Source organism: Schistocerca nitens, chromosome 1 (assembly GCF_023898315.1).
Source record: "Schistocerca nitens isolate TAMUIC-IGC-003100 chromosome 1, iqSchNite1.1, whole genome shotgun sequence".
In the NCBI taxonomy this organism is placed as follows: Eukaryota; Metazoa; Arthropoda; class Insecta; order Orthoptera; family Acrididae; genus Schistocerca; species Schistocerca nitens.
In genome coordinates this window covers 821168804-821191318 of record NC_064614.1, presented here as the reverse complement: position 1 = coordinate 821191318, position 22515 = coordinate 821168804, and the positions used below count along the sequence as shown (strand labels likewise).

The window sequence follows — 22515 nt, the reverse complement described above, 5'->3', positions numbered from 1 at the left end:
CATTCCGTAGTGAAAGCCGAATATTTTGACGACATTCGTGCTGAAACTTCGTGAAAGATTAAATCCGTGAGCCGGACCGAGTGTCAAACACAGAACCTTCGGAGGGAGGTACTGGTGAAATCAAAGCTGCACGGGTGAGTTCTGAGTAATGCCTGGCTAGCCCAATCGGTACAGCAAATCTCTGATACAGGTAACGTACAATGTTTTAACCCCACTGCAGCATATGGTATAAATCTGCCAAAGATTATTATATTCACGTGCATGGAAGGAAGAGCTACAGGGAGGGAATCGTGCCAACCGCTACCAATATCACTGCCAAATTCAGAATAACATGTCGACCACATGAAGATATTGTACAAGGGCAGGCAAAAGGAGGGGGAGGGGAAGGAGGAGGAGGAAGTTTCACATTAGCATACACTCCGTTGCACAACAAAATTTTATTCTGAAAGCAATGCCCCAAGGCTGTGGCTAAGCCATTTCTCTACAATACCCTTTTTTGCAGGGGTGCCTGCCCCGCAAAGTGGCCAGGAGAGCCTCTGTGAAGTATGAAAACTAGCAGAGTGGTTCCGGTGAAAATAAAACTGGGAGGGCAAGTCGGAAGTCGTGTCTGGGTAGCTCAGTCGGCAGAGCACTTGCTAACGAAAGTGAAGGTTCTCAGGTTCCAGTCCTGGTCAGACACACGACCTCAATCTACTATCTTCACCTACTAGGAAGTTTCGAATCAGCGCACACTCCGTTGCAGATTGAAAATGCTTTACGAATAATTCTTTACGGAAAAAACTCGTGTCTTTTTATCGTAAACGTACTTAGCGTTAACAGGGGTATCAACATGTCAACACAGAATGTGTGTTCATGCATAATTTTTCGTCATGGAACACCAGCATCAGACGCTGGGTCTTGATGTGGCGCATGTCACGTTGCTGGTTGCCAAGAAGGCTGAATACTGTGATGCGGCACTAAGAAAATAGAGTATCAGGGAGCGTACCGCCTTCCTCGCGTCCTATTTGAAGTCCCTCTCTACTGAGGACGTAACTAATCCCACCCTCAGTAAGGGCGCTACACTACGAGTTCCTGGTTAGCAGAGCAGCATATTTCTGCTATGAGAACATAGGAACTGCTTAGAACCTATTGTGTAATCTGCTACATGAATGGGTTCTACTCTGATTTTGATCGACACGATATCCCTCGATTGTTGCCCATTTATGCTTAAGATTATTTTATCATAGTCAACAGCAGAAAATCGGTGTAGAGTAACTGATAACGCTAGACGCTGTAGCGCTGGCTTCGTAATTGTTACACATTGCTTTAGTTCTCATCCAGTTTCTAGTAGGTCGCCAGGGTTATATGGAGTCATGCTGTTGACATTCTTCCTGCAGGCGATGGAGGATTTCACAGCGGGGACTGTTGCAATGATACTACATATGTACAATTCGGATATGATCTGGAGAAGTCGGGAGCCATGGAAGTAACATGAGAAAGATCTCACTGTCCCGGCGGAACACAATGATGAGTTACTGGCGTAAACTGTATTCGAGAATACGTCTTAAACTAATCAGCCAAAAGTGCTTCCCAATCCATGTTATGGTTCCAGAGAATGCTACAAAAACTTGCTGCAGACCATAACAACGCTCATCTCGGTTTCTGTTGCGTCGTTTCGTTCTTCTAAATTTTTGTGGAGTACACGGCCAAATCTATCCATCGAAAGAGGCATTAAACGCTCCTCGTCAACGAAGTATGCTTTATTTGCAAATCGAGGAGACAGTGAAGGAAGGAAAAGAGTGTTTCTGCGTGGGAATTGTTTGTCGCGGACAGATCACCATCGTAACACGATTCACAGACGACACATCAGTAATCGCCGAAAATGATCAAGGATTTAGTTGAATGCTTAATGACGTGGAAAGAGTGTTTCCTGAATGATATAATATGCATATAAAATACACAAAAGTAACGTAATAGTGTATGCAACAGGTGGATATATTGTACGTGTAAGTATTGGATCTTCCAGCTCAAGACTTCCGCCACGTGGTACTTACCACGAGGTCCCTTGTAGTGGACACTGACTACACGACTCGTTCCGTACGTGTTGGCTGTTGCAGGACACATGACGAATGTGAGACTAAGTATTCAAAAAAATGGCTCTGAGCACCATGAGACTTCAACATCTGAGGTCATCAGTCCCCTAGAACTTAGAACTACTTAAACCAACTAACCTATGGACATCAGACACATCCATGTCCGAGGCAGGATTCGAACCTCCGACCGTAGCGGTTGCGCGGTTCCGGACTGAAGCGCCTAGAACCGCTCGGCCACACTGGCCGGCGACTGCGTATTCCTTCTGGGCCTTGTATAGAGACTTGCTATTCCTACAGAAATCTAGCTCCCTTTTACGAGCGAGCTCTAAAGCAACTCTGTAGATCCGTTGAACTGTCATTACCTGGCTGGCTTACGAGTATTAATTTCCTAGCACTCTTTACATCGTCCTTCTTACGAAAGAATCTAATTATCATCGACACCTCGGTGAAAATTAATAATTGTAAATTGAAGACTTACTACAAAATTAGAATGACCAAAAAACTCTTTATGTGATGAATAATACTTCTTATTTTCGCCATATGTCTCAGGAGCACGTAAAAAAAAGAATTTTTAAATATTGATTAGTAATACATTACCTGAACGAAGTACATTTAGCCGGCCGAAATGGCCGTGTGGTTCTAGGCGCTGCAGTCTGGAACCGCGAGACCGCTACGGTCGCAGGTTCGAATCCTGCCTCGGGCATGGATGTGTGTGATGTCCTTAGGTTAGTTAGGTTTAATTAGTTCTAAGTTCTAGGGGACTAATGACCTCAGCAGTTGAGTCCCATAGTGCTCAGAGCCATTTTTTTGAAGTACATTTAAATGTCATCGAAGTTTGCTCATCAAATTATCTTAAAATTTCCATTGCTCAGAATGTTACTCCACGTGATTATCTCATTTTACGACTTGGATAAATCGCATATGTGACGCTCCTGAAGAGCTATTTTCTGTCACCGTCTCGTCTGTAGAGGTAGTCACAACAACGGTACTCGACGAGTGAACCGCCGAGTAAGCATCTAGACTAAACTGCCTATGCGTGCATTTTGATGAGTTTACATTCGATGTAAGTAATGGACAACCAGCGAGGTCTTGCCGTTCTTTCACTGGTGCCCACCAGGCGTATAACTGGCGACAGGAATTCTGGGTTCGTCTGTACTCTAGTTAATACAAAAATCATCAGCAGCGAAGGAATCGATCGCACGCTACAGCTGATAGGAGCACGATACTGTTTGGAAGCTGCCGAACGTGTCCACACAGAGAGACCTCCGTTACCAGGGACGCGTCACCAGCCGACGTGTGCGCGGGGTGCCGTAATTACGCCGCGCCGCAGACGCACTCTGGCGCAAACGCTTTGCACAACGCTCGCCCAGCACGACAGATAGGCCGCGCTGATACTTCCTCCCATTGTTGCTGACCGCTAATGGGAACGCGGCGCTACTTCCTCCCATTGTGGGGATCCTCGGGAACAATCGGACACCCCGCCGTCTCGCCGCGCGGCTCAGTTTCACAAGGAGCTCGCGCCACCGACACAGACACCGCCGCGACACCAAAACACTTTTTTTAATTTTTTTTAAAGAACATTCGTGTTTCGTATACAGTCCATTATATCACGGAGAGAGAAAGGAATTCCCTGCCAGTAAAGATGTCGACAGTGGCACGCTGTGAGGTGTCATGCTCGCTGCCTCTGGCGCTTTAAAACCACCAAGTTAGTACTTCCGCAAGCGGCTCTACCACTTTGATAGCAAGCTATGTATCGAGCGTTTGTACCCTGCGTAGGCGCGAGCGACTGGACAGTTCAGTGTTGTGTGGTTTTAAATACCGTTTCCCGCATTCCCGTCATACCTATATTTACACATATCATCCGGAAGGAACCGCACGGTGCATGGCGGTGGGTACTTTGTACTATTGCTAGTCATTTACTTTCCTGTTCACCTTGCATATGAAGGAAGGGAAAACGACTGAGATATGCTTCCGATCGAGCCTTACTTCCACTCATCCTGTCTTCGCAGTTCTTACGTGAGATGTATCCTGGTGCTGGTGGCAGTAGGATCGTTCTGCAGTCAGCCACAAAGACTTTTTTTTTTAACTTTCCCAATACTGTATTGAGATGATGAGGATCCCAAACACTCGAGCAGTGCTCAAAAATGTGTGACACGGGTGGTCTCTTTTGTAGATAAACAGCACTTTCCCAGAATTCTCTCATTCTTCTTGCCAACAAGCGAGTTCACGTGCTCGTTCCATTTCATGTCTAGATATTTAATCGACGTGACTATGTTAAGTAGGACTCTACCGACAGTGTTTTGGAGTACTGTAGGATATGTTTCCTGCTTAGTAGCATTGACCTACATTTTCTCTCATACATAGCAATATGCTATTCATTTCACTAAACAAATATTCTTCCCAAGTCATCCTGCATCCTCCTGCAGTCACTACAACACGACGCTTCCTCCGACACCGTGGTGTCATCTGAAAACAGTCACAGACTGCTGCACTCCCTATCCGATAGTTCGTTTGTTTACGATTAAACTTCCGCTACTTTAATCTGTGCAGAGGAAAAACTATTAACTGCGCGGGTATCCATCGTTATAGGAATGTTGTTCCGATAGTGAGCTGCAGTATTTACGTTGTTAGTGGTGTTAGTGTCATGAGTTACCGTTAGGACACGGTACCGTCACGGCGACATACGGATGAAGCCCAAGCTTCTGTGAGAATTACAGCTGCAGACAGTCAGTATAGTTTTGGACAAGGTGAGCAGGGCTTTAATCATAAAGTTTTTTTGTCAAAATAACAGAAACAGTGTTGCTACTCTTCGCGAGCATCGATGCATCGCTCTTAGAGGTCACTCGGCTACTGCGGAATACTTTGGAGAATCCGAATCGTTCCAAATTGGGTGGCCGGCAAGATTACCAGATTAGAATCCGTGCTGTTTCCTGAAGGACAGCATTTATCAGGGGAAAGCTAACACAGTTGCTGGTTGAAGATGAGGGAAGTAGCGATCTTCCCACCTCAGATGTTACGGACAGCAGTAGGGCAGCATCTAGTGCTGTTCCAGACTGTCGTGGATGCAGAAGGTTATCACATTGAGCCACGTTTGTAACCTGGAACGTAAACATAGCACGCAATTAACAGATGTTACCCTCCCTTGTGGAAATTAAAAGGTGTTTCTTCCAATGGTTTTTTTTTCTTTATTTCTCTTCCGCGTGTCGTTACAAAAGCCTTACGATCATTCCTTTTTTTACGGAAGCCCTCGCACGTTTAGTTATAACCACCCTGTGCATAGAGGACTATAGCGATCCTATGGTACTTCCCTGGGACCATCCAGACGATACTATTGTCACATCGTCCGGGAAAAACTTCTGTCTTCGAGCCACTAGCATATAGCTCAGAACCTGTTCCCTATTCTCGAACCTTCATTAACATTCTGCAACGTAGCAGTGCGGCACTTCAACATATAGTGGTGCTTTAAATCAGAAAAAGCGTTTGATGCCTGTACTTCACCCTCGAAGAGTAGAGTTACTGCGAACTGTCGTACTGTAATGTCAAGTAGCAAATCTGAGGTGCTCCTAAAAGTTGAGGGCGATCAACGAGAGGATACTGAAAATGAAAATGGCTACGTACCGGTATCTGTGACTTGGAATGATATTACTAATATAGGAAATCAATTAAGCAGATGTTGGCTTTTCAGCGTAATGAAACGTGTCCATTGTACGGAGTGCGCAAGAGTACAAGCTTTCGAAATAGCTAACAAACACTGTCAGCTTTCGAAATGAGAAAAGGGTTCCTAGCAGAACTGAAGCTGTAAAGGCGGTTCATGAGTAGCACACTTCGCTGTAGCGTGAAGGAGTCATGCTTTGCGAAACATATAAACATATATAAATTTTCTTGGCTACAATACATTTATAACTATTTCTAAATACTTTATATAGTTAATTGGGCTCAAGAATCGCAACATAAAAACTGCCCATTTATCATATAACTAGACAAATATTATATAAGTTAGGCGTTCTTTTCACACGTACCTTCTGTAACTGCAAGAATTTTTGTATGAAACGTGAAGAATTCTATCAAACAGATGAGGTCCGTAAGATTGCAGTGCCATTCTGATAGAAGGCTTTACCCGGCACTGTGGCAGTCGATCCTGGAAATCACGTGAACTGCATTAAAAGGAATCGATACTTCGTCGATATGGGAAAAATAAAGCAGATGGAAGTCCTCTGGCAAATCTTTGTTCCAGGAGATCTTCCGGAAGCGAAACTTGCGTCGCTTTTGTATGGATGCACAGATCAATGGATGCCTCAGACACGGACTGTCGTCTCAGTGGGTGAGGCAGTAGCGGTGCAGTGGTCTATCTTGTCGTCCATCACCACTCTGGCTGGCGGCCCATCGATGCCACTGGCATCGTGTGTCACCTGCTTTTTCCGGCTGGCGCCACTGCGCTGGCGCCCTCACTCGCATTGTCTCACCGTTCCCACAACTGTGTCGAATGTTCGGATAACCGTTCGCTCTGCTCTATCGGAAGCTGACGTGACAAAATTTTACTGACAGATTAGGTAACTGTGACTCCTGCAGACAGCTCACCTGAGTGTATAGAGGCTTGGAGAGCTTGTTCACTGGCTGAGTGTTAAGGAAACGACGATGTGATGAAACTCCAAAATGCCGCCAATCGTACGTCCCTGGAGTCGCATTTTGAGGCCTGTCCTGCAATGAAGTGTTTGCCTCATAGAGTCACTGAAGTGTAGACACTCCATCTCTGTTGCAAGACAAGAATATACCGCCGAAGTGTATCGAAGGGAAACTAGCACCCATTACAAACACTTTACCCGTCTTTTGTATTATACCAGGTGGGAGAAGTTATTTTTGGATTCTTATCTGGAAGAACAAATGTTCAAATCCTCTTCCAGCCACACAGATTTAAGTTTTCCGAGGTTTTCCTAAACTGCTCGGGGTAGATGTTCCCAAGATCTTTTCGAGAAGTACAAGGTGGATTTTTTCCCCAAGCTAAACTTGCGCTCCTACAATCTCATCGTAGACGAGACAGCGAATCCTAGTTTTTCTTCCTTCCTATACCGTAGACATCTTTTTTAAGAAAACACCAGAACAAGATGGACTGTTACAATTAGAGGTTATTGCAAACTCATTCCGTACATTTGAAAGAGCGACGTACTCTTCTTGACAATAACAAGAATGTTTGAATTCTGCATGCTGAGTTCGCAGTCAACTAAATTTATGAAAAGGATATCATTGTTGCTTTCGTACGTAAGACTACCAGTATTTATTGATTAAAATCCATTGTCTCAAATTCGCACTGTGGCCTTTATCAACTATACTGCGTATATTGTGCTTCACCACACGTCAAAACTTTAAAAAATATCTGACATGTGCACAGGGGAGTCCGAGGAAGAATGTTCGCCGGCCGTTGGTGGCCGAGCGGTTATAGGCGCCTCAGTCTGGAACCACGCGACCGTTACGATCGCAGGTTCGAATCCTGCCTCGGGCATGGGTGTGTGTGACGTCCTTAGGTTAGTTAGGTTTAAGTAGTTCTAAGTTCTAGGGGAGGACTTATGACCTCAGCTGTTGAGTCCCATAGTGCTCAGAGCCATTTGAACCATTTTGAAGAATGTTCAATATTCAGGGATGGGACAGCTTTTGAAACAAAAAATCACAGTAAAGATAGGTCCTAAAATGCGTACGTTAAGAGCTAAAAGAACTTCCCATCTTCACTACTGTGTGACACACCTCTTACGTTGAACAAGTGCTCATAGATCTTAAGGAATGTATTTTAGACACCATGTTTATCAGAATTGTTTACTTTGAATGATCTTTCCTCTCATATCCCTGAATATTCACCTTTGATAAAAGACGTCCACTGTATTAATGGTTGCCATTAATTTCATTCATCGCCAGGTCTGTCTAAATGGTACTCTATCCTCTTCGCTAGCTCACATTGTTTTCCTCTTCTGTTTCTACTCTGGTTGGTTGGTTGGTTTGGGGAAGGAGACCAGACAGCGAGGTCATCGGTCTCATCGGATTAGGGAAGGATTGGGAAGGAAGGCGGCCGTGCCCTTTCAGAGGAACCATCCCGGCATTTGCCTGGAGTGATTTAGGGAAATCACGGAAAACCTAAATCAGGATGGCCGGACGCGGGATTGAACCGGCGTCCTTCCGAATGCGAGTCCAGTGTCTAACCACTGCGCCACCCCGCTCGGTCTGTTTCTACTCTGTCCTTAATTTTTTTCATTACAGTAATTAACCTCAAGCACGAATTTTCCAGGAATTCTTTTACAAGTATGGAATGATTTAGATACCGATTGACGTGTCGTATAAAGTAAAACGTTTTTGACTATCAGCTTTTTGGTTATTCTATATCATTTTGGTTCCTATGCAGCAATTTCCTTTCAGTATAAGTGTGTTTTCTTTCTTAAAAGAAGGTTTGCCTCGTTTTGACTGTTGCTAAATTCTTTTGATTTTATGTTACCTGCCATTGACAGTGTTGCTACGAGCACCTTGTCGTTTCTTTGACGAGGAACAGCCTATCACGATAGGCCTTCGGAATGCGAGACATACGCGAACTAAATTGCGCGTGCGCCGGCCGTGTTTACACGAGCGCGACAGTGGCTGGCTGCTGGAGAGGTGTTAGTTCGCCGCGCGGCCACCGCCCGTCGCGGCAGCACCTTCCCCCCCTCGGGAGGGCAGAATTTACTGCGCCTGCGCCCACCCACTTGCCATACTTCACGAGCCAATAACAGCTTGTCGGCCGGCCTGCGAGGCCCCGTTTTAATTACACACCGCGCCGTGTTTTACATTCATCGGAAAACTTTATTAGTGCACAGATTAAATACAGCTAGGCGCGCGTAATTATATAACACCTGGCGCTATCGGCCCGGTGCCCTCTTCTGACTCTCGGTCTCGGCCGCTGCCTGGCGTGCTGTGTCCGGACTCGTGTCGGCATTCCGTGGCGAGCAGCGGAGGTTATCTGCTGTGCAGCAAAATCGTTACGGCGTCGGTGCGTCACTTCTTGCCCCCCTGTACACGGCTCGGCTCTGGAGCCCATAATTATAACGATGAGATTTTCTTTCCTTTGAGTCCTTTTGCTCCACAGTACAAAGAGTAATTATTGACCTGATCAACAGTAAACATCCTGACGTTGCAGTGCAACAGCGGTATTGTTTGAACGATTTATCAGCCTAGTAGTTCAGCGTTGGAAGAATTTTGTACTTCACTTTGTTTTGTTCGGCATTATTTTTATGACAGCGGGAGTTTGTACATTAACGACTATCTGTTAATGAATATATACTAGGAACAGTTGAGTATTTACCGGGTGTCTCTCCTAAGAGTGGTCGGGCGCATTTCCTCTGGCGTTTCCTCAGAAATTTGCAATTTAGTTTTTGTAATGTGTAGCTGGAGGTAGCTCAAACAAATACAGCTCGTCATGTCTTTTATACGACGCACAGTGTCGATGGAAAGAATAGGTTTGTTTCCCGTTACAAACAAAATGATTTTAAAGTGAAATTTTACGTGCCCATTGGACAGAGCGGTTCTAGATTAGTGTAGTGCGATATTCGTTTCAGCGGTATCTGTTAACAGGTGCAGTAAAACACAAAAGACCAAACAGCAATCCAGCAGCAACTAAGTAGCGCTGCATGCTTGGCGGTAGCAGTCAGCCCGGGCCAGGGTGGTATTGTCGTTGCTGGAGTACTGGTTTTTCTTCGTATTCTACTACTGTCCCTGCTGATATCGCACAAGACTAATTTGGGACTGCTCTGTCGAACGAGGACGAAAAATTCTATTTTATTTGTAAAGGGAAACAAACCTACGCTTTCGTACGACACCGGGCGCACATGAAAGACTTGATGATCAGTGTTGCTTTGAGCTGATTCTTAACTACACAAGGCAGAAATGAAATTGCAAATACCTGCCGAAACACTAGATAAAATGAGTCTGACGACTCTGAGGAGAGACACCCTCTGTAAGGAAGTGTGGCATGCAGCAGGCTACTCAGTTGTCCCCGTGTGTTAGCTCAAGAATTAACTTTAAATGCCGTCTACATGAATACGTGAACACATGTAAGAATTTCAGATTAATAACGATTTAAAAATGTATACAAATAATTTCAAGACGTGTGTAAAAGCTATATTTCGCCCTTTTTACAAAATGTTTTACAGCAAACGATGCCGGACGTCACTCCTCTTTTCAGGGCACAATTTTTATTTAAAAAAAAAATACTGCTTCAGTTTGTCGGTACATAAACTATTTATGGAGATTAAGCACACATCATAAGTCTCACTGCTTCGAACATAATTAGATATCACCAGTCTTACGTCAGTATCTTCATCAGTTTCAGTTTAGAGGGTGATTTTCCTAAATGAGGAGAATCTGCAAGGAACGATCCCTGAAGGGTAAGTAGCACAAAAGGCTATAGGAACATGTGTCTGGGAATGTATTCCAAGGAAGGTACACCCACTCGAAGTGTAGACAAAAGATCCGCGAGCGGGTTCCCGTTAGCAGCACCATTGGGATGCCCACCAGCTTGGGGTAAGCCAAACGACCGCGTGGAACATAGTCCACAACAGTTGCCCTATCAATATCGCTCACAACGCGTGCAAGCCGTGACACCTGCGGACTTAACCCGTGGGGACGGTTTTGTCGCTGGCTTGGGGTTTATGTCATCCTTCCTACTCACAGATGGGACTACCTTTACGAGGGGCGGTATCGTCAATCTTCGTAACCCTCAAGTAAGAGGTACGGAGAATCTTCGCGGTATGGTGGGAGGGAACCGTCAACACCGGCTCAGCCTTAGTGTGTGGACAGGTGTTGGTGGCGAACCCTCGTGGGACCAGCCGTCATTACAGAGCGCTTCGCAACCGAGGCATATCTGCACTTCCAGCGGGTGACCTTGCCTCCCCCGCTGGAAGACGCGCCTTTCGTGGTACGATGGGTAATGTGGCCACCACACGATGGTGCTCAAGTTCACTGCCCTCTTGAGTGTTGAGATAAAACACTACTACAGACAGAATATTCCCACTTGGCAGGTGTGTTCTCGTGTGTGCTTTCAATCATCGAAACCTCCACTGTAGAAGATCTTTCCTCTCCACCCCTCTTGGAACGCGTTTCCGGCCATTTGTCCATATAACGTTACTTGCTCACATCGTCTGACAGATGTTTCCTGCGCTTTTGCCACAGTTAGCGAAATCACTTTGCATATTTGAGATTAGCAAGATAATCTACTTCGACATTTACACGAGAATCACAGCAGTCTTTGCTTCAATATGAACGAGTTACGAACAGTAGTGGCTGGGTGAAAAACATTTATTTGCTTAGGTTAATGTATGGATTCCTTACGGATAAGATTACGGTATCTGTGGTGGTAACTGTATTATACACCGTGGTTCAAAATTATGTTACAGCTCAAATGGTGGATATGTTTTTGATCATGAAATCCGTATTTAAATGAAAGTTGCCTTAACACAGTGGTCTCAACTCGTAGACCATCATGTAGTAACACACAAAAATTATGCTACGCTAAACTTGAATATAGAACATGTCTGGTGCAAGCGAATAGACTTAAAAGGCTATCAAATGATAACGAGGTAGATGAAAACAAAAAACAAAACAAAAAAATGTACGTAAACTGTTTATTATTTCAAAAGTAAGTGCCATACCTGTTAAGACCGAGCAAGGTGGCGCAGTGGTTAGCACAATGGACTCGCATTCGGGAGGACGACGGTTCAATCGTGATTTAGGTTTTCCGTGATTTCCCTAAATCGCTCCAGGCAAATGCCAGGATGGTTCCTCTGAAAGGGCACGGCCGACTTCCTTCCCCCTTCTTCCCTAATCCGATCAGACTGATGATCTCGATGTTTGGTCTCTTCCTCCAAACAACCCAACCCAACCATAACTGTTAAGACATGTATCCATTGTGGGCCAAGACAGGTAAATGGCCTCATGGAAAAATTTTAGCTTCTGCCTGCGGAACCATGATTGTATCCACGCTCGCAACTCTTCGTTCCAAGCAAATCGACCGCAACGAACATCTCTCTTCACGGTTCCAGACATGTGAAAATCGCATGGGGAGAGATCGGGACTGTATAGAGGATGTGTAAGGGGTTCCCAGCAGAGCTTGTGCAGCGAAGTCGAAACAGTGTTGGCAACATGTGGGCTCGAGAATCAATCTTGTTTTGACTGATCCCAGAACGTGTTCGTCCCATTTGAGTTGTAACATAATTTTGAATCGCCCTGCAGTTTCTGAGGCTAGCAATAAATTTCTCTGTTTGTGACTGAATCTTAACACACAAATTAACAGCACGATCTAATCTTGAGATCTGCTCTCCTGGACTGAATCTTCTCTTCTACTTGCTCTTCTCTCACCTGCCACCGCTTGCCCTCCCGCTTGCAGCCCCTCTCGCCACTAACCAACCAACCACCCCTGCTCGCAGCTAGTGCAGCCGCTGTGCCCTCGCTTTATCGCAGCGCAGCTAGACGGCGTCTGGCGCGCGCGCTAGCCGCAGCCAGCCAGCCTGCTTTTCTGTCCGTGACGGGTATGATATCGTGCCCTTTGTGCCAACTGTCTTTGCAGTCGGCGGCGAGGCGGGCGGGCACGAGCTGCGCCAACTGCAAGACGACCACGACGACGCTGTGGCGCCGCAACCAGAACGGCGAGCCCGTCTGCAACGCCTGCGGCCTCTACTACAAGCTGCACAACGTGAGTAGCGCGCCGAGCCACGCACCTACCTACCACTCTGTCCACGGCAGCGACTAACCACACCCGACTCTGTGTACCTAACAACTGTCCGAAGCGGCTGCGCTGTAGGGCGATGTATGTAAAATTAGAGTTAAAGACGAGACAGAATTTCCTGTGCAGATATTACCAACTAGGGGTCCGCACCGGCTTCTCACTGGTAGCACCAAGTACTTAGGGCTGTAAGGCTTGTCTATGACAGGTAGTGAGGAGCGAGATAATGCATGACGCTCTCGGTCAGAGTTACGTCGCGCTTCTCTTTCGGAAAAAGTTTCCAAACAGCCAGTTAAAGCCTGATGTACTCGAGCTGCAGCAAGTCTTGCCTCACGATTTTCATTGGGTTTTTGAGACCGCATAGTTCTCAGTGTTACAGCCGTTCTAGTGTACTAAGAAAGACTCAACCGTTTCCTACTAATTTTTTTCATAAACAAAATCTAATCAAAATGTAATAAGTAAGCACCTAAGTAACAAATTAATATCGTCAAATTCGTTTTTCCTGGCCAAGACGTCAATATAAATGAAGTCTATCGAAACAAGTAAAGCAATTTCGTCAAATTTTTAATACACAAAGCGAAATCCATAAATCCTAGCCAAATAAATTCAATCTTAGATTGTATTCGTACAGATAAGATCTCGACGTTTAATTCTGTCACTGACCTAAACTTCGGCAACGGCCTTGCCGCAGTGCATACACCGGTTCCCGTGAGATCCCGAAATTAAGCGCTGTTGGGCGTCGCCGGCACTTGGATGGGTGACTATCCAGGCCGCCATGCGCTGCTGCCATTTTCGGGGGTGCACCCAGCCTCGTGATGCCAATTGAGGAGCTACTCGACCGAATAGTAGCGGCTTCGGTCAAGAATACCATCATAACGACCGGGAGAGCGGTGTCCTGATTCCACGCCCCTCCTATCCGCATCCTCCGCTGAGGACGACACGGCGGTCGGATGGTCCCGGTAGGCCACTCGTGGCCTGAAGGCGGAGTGCTTTTTACCTAAACTTCCAAAAATACTTTTGTCAGTGAGGTTAAAAAACTAACAGTGCCATCTGTTGGTACTTTGGTGTACTACACCTTGACGATCATGCCACTGAGGTAAACATGCGAACTACAAAAAACTTTAAATTGTCTTTTTTCCGTGATCCGATTCTGATTAAATAAAGCCTACATGTTGCTCCAAACTACTCTCAAGTTACCAGTACCTACGAGAACCCCATGAAAATTCCTATAGCTTGGAGTTTTGGAGATTTGCGTGTTCATACAGGCAGATGGGCAAAGTTTTTAAAAGTAGTCTTGTTATGATCTTACACTCCAGACATCACCCACAGTCAGTGCTTGGCAAATATTTTCATTGTACAGACACAGCGGTTTTACAGCTCCTATTATTGGTATAGAATCTCTGTTCAACTTTACCTTATTAGTGACAATAAGCACTCCGTCTTCAGGCCACAAGTGGCCCAACGGGACCATCCGACCGCCATGTCATCATCAATGAGGCTGCGGAAAGGAGGGACGTGTGGTCAGCACATCGCTCTCCCAGTCGTTATGATGGTTTTCTTTGACCGGAGGCGCTACTATTCGGTCGAGTAGCTCCTCAATTGGCATCACGAGGCTCAGTGCACCCCGAAAAATGGCAACAGAGCATGGCGGCCCGGACGGTCACCCATCCAAGTGCCGGCCACGCCCGACAGCGCTTAACGTCGGTGATCTAGCGGGAACCTGTGTTTCCACTGCGGTAAGGCCGTTGCCCTTATGAGTGACAGATACAAGAGAAATAGAGCGGCGATGCTTCCTCTGGAGGCACGAAATGCATTCAGTCAATCTCACGAGACCTGTAGAGACAGCAACAATCTGCGGTTGCCGATCTTTCACCCTCACCGCTATAACGTTTCCTCTTGCACTTTACCTTATGTTAAGTTCGTAAGGCGCTAAATGAAAAGTATAGGTGTGTTATTGGTTGTCTGAAACCACACCACTTGTAAAACTCTACCAGGTCGCAGGTTCAGCGCCGCCAGATATTCGTCGTAAGGTAGCTGCCAATGAGGAGAGAACAAATCAGGCTTACCAGGAAATCTATCCATTTCGTGGGAATGTTACAGCAGCTCCAGCGTTCATATCCAGTAGAAGCATTATAAGGCTCAATGGACCCCATATCGTACCATCCCCTAGGAAACGTCCCTGGCAGTACTGGGAACTGAACCCGGGTCCTCCTCATGCAGTAGGAGTTCGGTTCCAGGCATGTGCTTTGTGAGCCAAGGGTAGCGAACAGGCTTACAAATTCGGCGCTGCAGGCCGACATCGTCAAGCGTGTCCGCGTCTCGTCTGCGTCCGCGATGGTCCTCGAGGGTTCCGTAATTACGGGGGAGAGCTGGGGCTGTAGCTGCCCCCTTTGTGCGAGGAGCGCGCCTCTCACGCTGGCACGATAAACATCGCGGCACGGAGCACTGCCACAATGCGACCCCGCTGCAGAGACACACGGCCGCCGCCATTCTCCGGCGACAAATTGGCGACATTCTTTATTATTTCTCGCTGAAGGGTTGGACGTGCCCGCCGAGACGTGAGCGCGCCTCTATGGGAGTCGCTGCCCGGAATTAATGGCCCGCCGACAATGGCCGTATTGGGCCTAACGCGTGTCGACGTTTTGAATGTGTATAAAAAGCGGGAAACAGCCGGCGGACGGACAGCCCGCGTACTCCACCCTTATCATCTCGATCGAAACGGGCGCGGACTACCGTGCTGTGCCAGACAGACATGGGACCCAGCGGCCGACGCTGCAAGTAGGCCGTTGTCTAGCGCCGAGATAAGGCCGCTTTCAGCGAACTGTGAGCACGCCAGGAGGGCGCGTCGTAGACCGACGGTAGGTGTTCCGTGCCAGGTTGGGCTTTCACATCGTAACTCTCCTGCTACTGACGTTCAGAGAATTGATTACGTGATTCATGTACCGTAATGGATCCTCCTGGAGAACTGTGCTTGTTAAAGCACCGCTAGGGGACGTTGAGTTGCACTGGCTTCACGGCGAATCCGCCCAGCGAATTAACGTTGAGGATCGGTGTGCCGGCCCGCCTTAATGTGGTTTTTAGGCGGTTCCCCACTGGGTGAATACCGGGCTGGTACCCAAGTCACGCGTCTGTTACCGATTCGCAAACATTTAGAAGACTTTCTCTCACTTTCACATGTGTAACACTAGGTGTAGGCAGTAGGAGAACACACATTCCATCCCGGGAGTGTACCGGTGATCAGAGTGGCGAGAGGAAGAACATCCGACCACCCCTTCAGTTAGCCATGCTGACACTACAAAGGAACGAGAAAATGATGGTGGTCTGACGTGCCACAATGGGCAAACTATGAATGTAGGAAGTTTCATGTATAATTTGTTACGGAGGAACAGTCATGGGAAATATGATTAAAGAAGGCAAGAGGCACTGAATATGTTGGTCTCGAAGAAAGTAGAGATACTAAGTTGAGAGCACACGGCGAGGAACGACGAGATGTTGTGAAGAAAAGGGAATAACAGAAATCTCTTAGACACCTCAAGAAAAAGAAAGAAGAATTGTCTAGGCCACATATTGAGCCACCAGTGCTTACTAGAGATAGGAATTGAAAGGACAGGAAAAAGAGGGAGAAGAATCTCAAGATGATGTCATCCAAACAGACAGTTTCAAGGAGGAAAGCGATGACGACTAGGAGCTAAAGATGAAAGCACAAGACATCTAGGGCAGGGTGGGGTTGGGGAGGGGTGTAGGAAAGAAGAGAAGTACCATGCTTGGACCTGCCCCAATGCAGAGTAACTGCTGATGAGGACGAATGCTAAGACATGTTTCGGGGCATCAGGGGACGTCAGCGGATAGCCTCCACGGCACTAGAGGGAGCCACAGACGGCAATAACTGTAGCGAAAAATTTATATTGGGATGCAGGGTGGAGGGGGAAACAACAGCTTGATAGTAAAGACAGAGCAGTGTATGAGACACAGTTTTCTATGCAAGCATCCGTTGGAAATGAATGTGGACCTAGGCCGTGAAACGACAGCCAAACAGCCACGAGGCGGAGTAGTTTGTTCGCTAATCGTCTGGCAGTGCAGTTTTGTCCGACTAAGTTGCTAAAGTGTAATGCTGTATCTGTTGCAGTCCATAGCACTTGTTGCCGTGTGCTCTCTGTACATCATCAAAGAGTTAGACATGTGGCCTTCAGATTTAAATATTAATATCTCGTTCTACGGCTTGTCGACCATCGTACTGCAGTTCTGTAGTACTGTAATTTTAAAGTAATTGCTTTACTAACCAGGCTTCGCGCAGTAAACATCACAGAACGCTGGCGTCTAGCGATGACCGCAAATCCGAAACATTTAACACCAACTAAGGTAATTAGTAACGGCGTGCTTTACCGTAACAGGTAGTAGCTGCGATAAATTAGTTTCAATGCATTGTACTCTGCCGGAAGCCCATCACTGGTTGGATATCGTTTTACGGCCATAGCTCCACCCGGTGCATTTCGAACCTGCTGATACCTGCAAAATGTTGCTCGAGAGTGCAACGTCCAGTTGTGATCCGGACCGTTACTGGCGCAGCGCCGGCCGCGGTGGCCGTGCGGTTCTGGCGCTGCAGTCGGGAACCGCGAGGCTGCTACGGTCGCAGGTTCGAATCCTGCCTCGGGCATGGGTGTGTGTGATGTCCTTAGGTTAGTTAGGTTTAAGTAGTTCTAAGTTCTAGAGGACTTATGACCTAAGATGTTGAGCCCCATAGTGCTCAGAGCCATTTGAACCATTTTTTGAACTGGCGCAGCAGTTGTGCGCATTCGACAACCAGAGAGCGGGAATAGGCTATGGCGTTTCTGAACGCGCCACTCCGACTTTGACCCGTATTATTTAAAGAAAACCCCGAGGAAGAAGAAAGATTAGGATTTGACGTTCTGTCGACGACGACCTCATTAGAGGCGGAGCACAAGTTTGGCTGGGGGAGCAATGGGAAGGGAAATCGTCCGTGCCAATCTCAGCGTTTGCCTTTGGCGATGCAGCGCAATCAGAGAAAACCTTAAACTTTATTTGATCCATCGTCCTCCCGAATAGGTGTCCAGTGTTCTGCCAAAACGTCGCATATCTCGGTACTGCTGAGAATCTTAAGGAAAACGGCCAGACGGGGATCTAAATGCCGATCTTACTCTGCAGAAATCCATGTCCTGAGCCTTCCTCGGGTATTTAAGTGGATGTGGTCCTTGAAACGGTGCTTTTCGCAGGTATTATACTTATTTTCCTACAAACGGAACCAGACGAAGGGGAAAACAATGAGATACAGGCACTTCTGTACAAAAGTTCTCTGCTGCACATTTCGAGAAATTTATTCGGTCTTTTCTCGTGTATAACCAAATACAAGTAATTAGTATTATACCTCGGTTCTTATAGCAACTGGCGATCCCAAAGTTGATAGAACACTATCTGTAACAGCAACGATAGCGGCACGAACAGCAATAGAAGTACTATGAAGTTACCTCGGTATGTTATCTACGGAAATTAGACGCGTAACGCAGTTCGTGTTACTAGCGATAATTCCTGTGCATGTGACGGTTTTGTTAAAGGTACTTCTTGTGTCTGTGGACAATTTTTAAGCCAGTAATAGCCTGATGCTTTCAGTGGAGAAATATTGTACTCAAAAAGCTTGTGGTTGTGGCCATTAGGAGACAATAACGGCAGTGTTTGCCATCAGCAGTACACTCTCTCTCTCTCTCTCTCTCTCTCTCTCTCTCTCTCTCTCCCCTCCCCTCTTCACCCCCTCCCTCTGGCGCCAGGAAGCGCGCTCCGTTTGCCTCCGCTAGCCGGACATGATGCCATCCCCTACGCCATCAACGACCCTCTTTGTCCTTAGTGACCAGCCAAGCTGTGGCTCGTTTCCGCGAGACCAAACTGCCAGACATTCACTACACGAGAACGTCCGGAGCCGTGTTACATCCAAGTCACTCTCTCGTCCTGAGCTAAGCTACTTACATTTCGTTCAGTTATTGTTAACTGGCACATTTGCGTTTTTAATACCCCAGCATCAGATTAAACATGAAATCTAAACGTCGTTACTTACAGTCTGTATCTAAGACAGATACTACCTTTTGATTTTCTTGGACAATAGATTTCGTTTTCAAGGTTCATGAAGAACACTCACGTCCCGACCACGTGTATTCCGTTAACTGTGTGGTCTTATCCGGTACATTTTGTATCACATACAAATTCTCTTGAGTGTATCGAAACGTCAGAATGAAAACGGCTGTTATCCACTATGCATCAGATAAGGTGTTTTTCTTTGTAGCTTACAAAATAATAACTGAAGAGAATATTTATTTAATAGGTCGTTACTTTAGTTACTTACCAGAGAGTTACAGCAACAAGTTATAATTGTTTGCGTAGAACATTATTTTTTCTGAGATGTAACAATGATGTATTTAAACCAGCTGTATACAAACCATTTTAAATGAAATTTCTATCAATTTCAAGTAGCGAGTTTAGGGATGAATGCAACATGCTGTACATAACTGGCTGTGTTCAGATGGATGTTGTGGCGGCGGTATGTTCATTTAAGCGAGGTGTTCAAACGAGTGGCCAGTGTCTTGAAGGCACAACTCAGCACACCCTCGACTTGTGGATGAAATGTAAAGGTGGTTGTGTTATGAAGCGACGAGCTTCCTCAATGCGCTGTTTGAAGTATTCGATTAGATTTCGCCGACCATCTGAATATAGATACTATATGTACACCATGTTGCATCCACCCCAAAACCTTTCACATTTTTTAGTTCCATAACCGAAATTGATAGAAACTTCATTTGAACTGATTTAGAAAAAGTTAAAAGATGAAAAACTGTTATACTTAAAAATTATAGTTTGTTCTGTAACTTTCCGGAGAATAAACTAAATTGACTTTGTTCATAACTCTGGAGAAAAAGTAACTTTTCTTATATTTACGTATGTAAATAAATATTGTCTTCACTTATTATTTTGTAAATTATAAAGGAAAACACCTCCATCTGGTGCACCCAGTATGTATCTCTAACTGTTAGGTTACACCTTCATGATGTTCACACCAGTAGATTCATATTAGTATATAATAACAATAATAATAATAGTAATACACATTGAGGTCACTGTCTTGAGTAACACAGTTTATTGTGTTTTATTGACACCCCCCCCCCCCCGGTCCCCGTCCCGCGCCGCGTCTGCTTTCTCTCTCTCTCTCTCTCGACACAACTCTGTACTGCTGTTTGATGATAAGAGTATCCTTACTGGGGCATTCATGACGTTTCGTAAAGAGTAATAGGTTACGTAATATTTGCTGGTTTCGTTAATCTTACTGAGGGTCAAATTGCGTTAATGGACTACATCACTGTTTACATTTTGATTTCCTTTCAGGATTTTATCCTTCGTAGGTACGTTTTGTGTAATTGTCATATTTGTTAAACCTTAATTAAGTCAATTACTTTCCTAGCAACTGAGGATTAACAGACGAACGATGTCAAAAACGTATCCTGAAATTAGTTCTTCTCCACTCTGTGGTGCTGAAAACTTTTTCCACTAGTTTCTCTTATAAATCTGTCATATAAATTCCTTTCGCCTTCTCTGTTGCATCAAATATCTTCTTTGTAGCCAGAGGTCACTCATCGCAACTGTAGCGTAGAAGATGAGAGACTCTAAACACGTATCTTGTTTAATATCTTTCGTAATTATACATGAAGGCAATATTTCAACACTAAACTAATAAATTAAAAATATAGTGACATAAATGTGAATAAAGAAGCTCGAAGGGAAATTAAATGATAAAAATAAAGTTAGAGTACCACCAGTAAGCAGGATGGAAGGCATAATTAGTTAAAAAATGTTAGTAGAAAGCCACATTTTTGCACAGTTACAATAATATCGCTGTATAAAAGGCAGCGGGTAACTGTGATCAGTGAAGGTTGAGTCATTCAGCTTCAGACTCAGTCGTTTTCTTGATCCAGGCGGTAGCGATATTTACCAATATTTTAAAAAAAATGTCAAATGTGTGTGAAATCTAATGGGACTTTAACTGCTAAGGTCATTAGTCCCTAAGCTGACACACTAATTAACCTAAATTATCCTAAGGACAAACACACACACCGACGGCCGAGGGAGGACTCAAACCTCCGCCGGGATATATATATATATATATATATATATATATATATATATATATATATATATATATATATAATGAGTAATGGTTAAGAGAATTACTAAGTGACGAGTCATTTCCCTACTTTAAGAGAGTTTGTTAATGGCGTGGCATGTGGATACTTTAAGAGAGTAAACACGTCACGAGGCCCTTGACTTCCTTAAGTGAAATGTTAAGTAACGAGGCACTTCTGTCTTAACTATTGCAACACTAAGAGGGAGAGGAGGGAGACTCCACGCGTTCACCTTTTGATAATATTGTAATCTAGCCAAACATTTCACATTTTAAAATTTTGAAAAAAAAAAAATGTACTTTTTTAATGAAGTCTTCTTCCAGATTTCGGAATTACTTCAAATTTTTCAGTCAAACTTAACCCAAAAATTTATGTCTTGGTAGCAGATCCGATTCAGATTTTCACATTCAGGACCATATTTACACATCAACATCTTTTTATAAAGTGTGTTGTGAGAAAAAGTCAAGTACAGTTACAGAAATTGATATTTTTAATAATTTTCTGTAGTGACCATAAAATTGTTCCTCCCCTCTCTCTCCCCAAACTTGGTAGTACACATTACTGAAAATGCTTTGGTATAACTAAAACTTTGCTAAGAGATATTATGTGGTTGTGGACCCTAGATATACATAAGTACCTCTTTAAAAAGTATGTTGCTAATATAAGTCAATAGCAGTTAACGAATTTATTTTTTAGAGATATTTTAGTGTGGGTCTGAAGTATACCCCTCTCGGCAATACATTACTGAAAATGCGTTGGTTGTTTGTTGTTGTGGTCTTCAGTCCTGAGACTGGTTTGATGCAACTCTCCATGCGACTCTATCCTGTGCAAGCCCCTTCATCTCCCAGTACCTACTGGGCTATTTCTGCTTAGTGTATTCATCTCTTGGTCTCCCTCTACGATTTTTACCCTCCACGCTGTCCTCCAGTGCTAAATTGGTGATCCCTTGATGCCTCAGAACATGTCCTACCAACCGATCCGTTCTTCTAGTCAAGTTGTGCCACAAACGTCTCTTCTCCCCAATTCTATTCAATACCTCCTCATTAGTTATGTGATCTACCCATCTAATCTTCAGCATTCTTTTGTAGCACCACATTTCGAAAGGTTCTATTCTCTACTTGTCAAAACTATTTATTGCCCATGTTTCACTTCCATACATGGCTACACTTCATACAAATACTTCCAGAAACGACTTCCTGACACTTAAATCTATACTCGATGTTAACAAATTCCTCTTCTTCAGAAACGCTTCCCTTCCCTTGCCATTGCCAGTCTACATTTTGTACCCTCTCTACTTCGACCATCATCAGTTATTTTGCTCCCCAAATTGCAAAACTCCTTTACTACTTTAAGTGTCTCATTCCCTAATCTAATTCCCTCAGCATCACCTGATTTAATTTGACTACATTCCATTATCCTCGTTTTGCTTTTGTTGATGTTCATCTTATATCCTCCTTTCAAGACACTGTCCATTCCGTTTAACTGCTCTTCCAAGTCCTTTGCTGTCTCTGACAGAATTACAATGTCATCGGCGAAC

The 22515-nt window shown here is 45.0% G+C and overlaps 1 protein-coding gene across 3 annotated transcripts in view; it reads left to right on the top strand.

Moving 5' to 3' along the window:
• LOC126262665 (GATA-binding factor C-like) overlaps positions 1-22515 on the top strand; it is a 675775-nt gene that overhangs the window by 545944 nt on the left and 107316 nt on the right. For 2 of the 3 annotated variants that reach the window (XM_049959453.1, XM_049959447.1), the window contains one exon: positions 12637-12771. In XM_049959453.1, coding sequence (XP_049815410.1) covers positions 12637-12771 — 135 coding nt within the window. The remainder of the gene's footprint in view (positions 1-12636; positions 12772-22515) is intronic. The other variant, XM_049959441.1, reaches the window with a different exon arrangement.